The sequence below is a fragment of the Anopheles coluzzii genome, chromosome 2 (genome assembly GCF_943734685.1).
Source record: "Anopheles coluzzii chromosome 2, AcolN3, whole genome shotgun sequence".
NCBI lineage: Eukaryota > Metazoa > Arthropoda > Insecta > Diptera > Culicidae > Anopheles > Anopheles coluzzii.
In genome coordinates, this window is record NC_064670.1 from 23,104,747 (window position 1) to 23,109,332 (window position 4,586).

The window sequence follows — 4,586 nt, forward strand, 5'->3', positions numbered from 1 at the left end:
TGCACCATTCTTTGGCATTTGCGCCAAGAGCCGCCAGAGCGTTGGTAGCCAAGAGTGTTCGTTCTCCACGAACTGTCGTCACTTTGTTGCGGAAGTGTCTCGTTTTCGGAATAGAAGGGACGGCAAGCTACAGTTTGCCATGGGGTGGCAATTGATTGGAAAGCTTGAGTGCGCTAGGAAAGGGGTTTGGGATGCACTGCCGGCGCATTTCGCTACCATCATTTTGCGCCGGTTTCACGCATCATCATGCAATAGCACTGGAGAATGCAGCGCTGGCTTTTGTTTCAGTGACATCAAGTAATCACTTTAGGAAACTGACACTGGATGGGGAGGAGAAGTAGGTGCATCTCGTTATACGGCAAGAGGGAATAAAAAATGCCGACGGCTGCTGGCTCAAACGGTGAGACCGTATTAACGGATGATGCTTAAATGGGGGGTTTTCACGTAATGAAGAGTAAGGACAGGGAGCATTGCTCATCGTTGCGGAGGTAGGGACACTTTTTCACGATATGCTTTTGGGTTGCATTGTTTGGTTATAGCACTCAAATGTACTCAAAAATGTACTCAAGCATATTGAAAAAGCACTCAATTGTATGACACTCATTGTGATGATATAAATTAGATTTTTTTCTTATCTTTGCCTACAATCAGCAACATTTGAGTGATTGCAATATTTGGCAAGAATTCTCCAAACACCAGAACAGCGGGAAGCTTTTGTGCTTTCGCCAACGCACCTTTTTGCAATCCTCCGCCAACCCCGGCCAAAGCGATGTGGCATTGGGGCATTCAATTTCCAAACCCAAATTCCATTTCCACGATCGATTGCGCGCTCACGAACACAAAATTCTTTATGAGACTTTCCATTATTTGCCACTATCATTTGCTAAAATTACTCCTTTGCTACCACCAGCACACGAATCAGTTACATCCAGACTTACACACCTTTCATGGATCGCACGCCATGGAACCGTTTGGAGCATTCCGCCAACATTCCACCGACATGGTAAGAATTTTCATTACCAGGATCGCACCGGCTTTTTGTCCGACTGGTGGATGAATTATTTTAATTACCGTGCATTTCAACGGTTGAGGTCAACCCTCCCCAGAACGTTACTCTATTCGCACGCGCGCGTCCGTCCGTTTCGTCCAAGCAGAAGGAGTAATGCGCAATTATGGTTTTCCCAGTACGAGCGATGACTTCTGTAGCGATCGATCGACATTCCTTCGGATGAGGGAGCGGGTTTTGGTTCATTAGAAACCTCTTTCTTGTTCTTGATTTTTCGTTTAGAAAGTGAACAAAAAAACTAAAATTAACTAACTAAAAACTAAACTAAAAACTAGATTTGAATGGTTTAAAAATATGAAATTTGTGATGTTAGGTTTGAATAACGCAAGAATGCCGATATAAATGTGTGAGTGAAAAAGAACGCTGCAAAAACACCGCACCAATACAACCATATGTAAACGATCGAAGTTAGCTTTGACATTCCCAAGAAACCGCCTGTTGTGCAAAAACCTTCAGCAAAACTGCTGAAAACACGCTCGTCAAGTAACAAAGTTTATGTATTGTGTAAGTATGAATAGTTTATCTTAAAATGCTTGCGTTTCTAACACTATTTCATATTTTCAGAACATTTCCAAAAGATTAGAGGAACAAAAACGCGCGAAGAAGGATCTTTACAAAGTGATCCTGACGCACGACCAAAAGTTTCCAAAGTTAGGCTAATCACGTCTGGTGAACCACCTTCCAATACAATGGAAAACGACTCCTGGACGACTCTTCTGGGTGAGTACCAGAGCAGGAACGTACCGAAAATGCCTTCGAACAAATCAGTGCTCGTGCTAGGTGACACTTCCTGTGACAGCTCTACGCTAATAGCCAAGCTAAAAGGATGTAAGGCTGCGGCGGTTCAGCGTTCCGGTCTGCAATACGATTACCTGCAAGTGCACGACGAGTACAGGGAAGAGTCAGCTCGCCTAAGCATTTGGACGCTGGCCGCAGATCCAGAGCTCAATGGATTGCTCAAGTACGCCCTAAACGAGCGATCCTTCCCCCATACACTGATCCTGCTGACCCTTTCCATGGCAGCTCCGTGGAACTGGATGGATCAGCTACAATACTGGATGAAAGTGCTAGATAATCACATCGGTGGGCTTGAGATTGATGCAGAACTCAAACATCAGTGTATGGCACGGTTGATGGCGAAATGGCAAAGTTATTCGGATCTGGGCAGTGATCCTCTTCGCAATTCACCGTGCAAGCGAAACTACGAACCTGTTCCGTTGCCTTTGGAGGATGCAGTTCTTACGTCCAATCTTGGCATGGAAGTGATCGTGGTAGTAACGCGAAGCGACCAGATGGCTACACTACGGAGAGAGCTAAACTACCGCGAAGTACATTTCGATTTCATGCAGCAACCGATTCGACGAGCCTGTCTTCAGTACGGTGCATCACTCGTTTACACTAGCGTGAAGAATAACGTCAACTGTGATCTGCTTCTCCAATATCTGAAGCATCGGATCTACGGATTGCCATTCGGAACGTCCGCCTTGGTAGTGGAGAAGGATGCCATGTTTATACCGGCTGGTTGGGATAGTGTGCAGAAAATAGGCATACTGTATGAGAGCCTGTACTCTTGCAAACCAGACGACAACTACAACAGTGTCATTGGGCAACCATCCCGCGAGAAGTATATGCCGGACCGTAGTATTCAAACTGTAGATGAGCAGGCGTGCTTTGCTAGGCTGCAGCAAGAGCTTCAGGTGGATGCAGAAACAGATGAACCGCTGCCGCGTACTTCTATCGGTACAGGGACTCCACAACGGACTTCAGAGGCAGCCGACGAAGATATGCAAGCTGTGGAAAAGAAGTCCGGCGGTGTAGGTGGTGTGCTGACGGATTTCTTCAACACGCTGATGCTTAGAAGATCTTTCGGTGGCGGCGATCGGCCGGTTGAGGACGAATAAATAAACATAAATCATGATTCGTTCAGAAAATCTCTGACAAGAGCAACTTGAGTACTACAAAATACGATTAAAACGTTAATTAATTATGTGTTTAATGAATGAAATTCAATGCTCAACAGGGTCACACATAAGTACGATCTTCGAAACCAGTCCATCCAACCGAAAACTTGGCTGTGAATAATTTCATTGCAGCTTGCCATTTTCACCCCCCTTTTTTGCACAAAACATGCACTTGCTCAACAAAGACAATTACAGCTGCACCCTTTATGCAATATTTTTTACCCTTTGAGCAATTCGCGTTACGTTGCCTTCCAAAAACCTTCCAACCAGCGCACAAAATGGTTCTCTCGCTCGGTACCATTTGCAACATTCGCACGAATTTGTGGCGCACCTGCTTCCGTTTGCAATTGCACCGCAATGCAATCCAACGATTGGCTCAGCAGTGGTACACAAACATACACACCTTTAATCTATTCGTCTGCCAGTAAGCCCTTCCCAAAATTGAAATTCAAATGCATATTTTACGGCTGTGGCTCTTCCCCTAACCGGAAGAAGCCCTGCTGCTGCTGCTGCTCCTGCTGCCATTTCGCGTGGCTTCCGGCAGTAAAATAATGAAGCAAACAGTTGGAGCCTCGATCAGACAGCGATCGACCAATGGCGAACTGATGCGATTCGCCCGGCAAAAGGGCAACGCTCACCCGAAGCAAAACATTTTTGCCCAAGCGAATTCGGCACGGATGCACCGCCTTTCAAACGCTGGGCTGCGATCACGGCGGCGCGGGTGTACGACAGCTGGGCCTCGAGTCGCCCCGAACCGCCAAGCATGCTGAAAATTATTTATTGATTATTTATTAAAATTAAGCAACCTCGAGACGGGCGGCTGTCCACGAGCTCAGCTTTCGCCGCCGTGGATGGTAAGAGGTGGCCCGGCGAAGATGGCCGCAGCAATTAGATATGGCCGCCAATCGATCGCAAACAGAAACACGATCGAATCCGATCGAGCGATCGGACGTAACGAGCAAACCGCAGCAAATTGCAAACGGGGTTTTCCCGGGTTCTTTTGCGTCCCTTTATCCTCCTCGGAAGGTCTGCACCGTTGCAGTCAGATCGCCAAATTGCGGACCAGCGCATGTTCGACTCGAGGCGACTAACTGGAAAGATCACGGTCCGGGGTCGGGCGAGCGTGCTCGTCTCGGTTTCGCAAACGATCTCGTAATCATCGTCCGTAATATCTGTAATTGGCCGCCGGCCACATTCCCGTGCAGCCGATGATTGAGTGTGTGGTTGACGGTGCAGCAGCCGAGCCCTGTGTTCCCTACCGTGTCAGTGGTTGTTTGGGAAGTTGCGGCACCCTCTCCTGTAGCCGCCACCGGGTTTTGAGTTGGAAGTTGCGAGCCGCCAATAATGACTTAATTCTGTGCGCTGGTCGATTGACTGACTGACTGGCTGCACTGGGTTGTGCACTGAAGTACTGCAAACCACAGAGTGGATCGGGATCGTGGACGGTTGTTTCGCGTGTTTCGCCAGTCCTGCGGGGAGAGAAGAGATGTGGGTGGTTGTGAAAGACAGGAATGTATTTTCGGACTCCCGGGATAAGTAATGGCTTCATGACCGGCCAC

General features: G+C 47.6%; 1 protein-coding gene across 1 annotated transcript; it reads left to right on the top strand.

Moving 5' to 3' along the window:
• The first annotated feature begins 1,755 nt into the window (after positions 1–1,755).
• On the top strand, positions 1,756–2,967 carry LOC125906759 (cytoplasmic dynein 1 light intermediate chain 1-like). Its single transcript, XM_049607178.1, has one exon. It carries the CDS (start codon positions 1,756–1,758, stop codon positions 2,965–2,967), a length of 1,212 nt encoding a protein of 403 aa, XP_049463135.1.
• Positions 2,968–4,586: the final 1,619 nt, after the last annotated feature.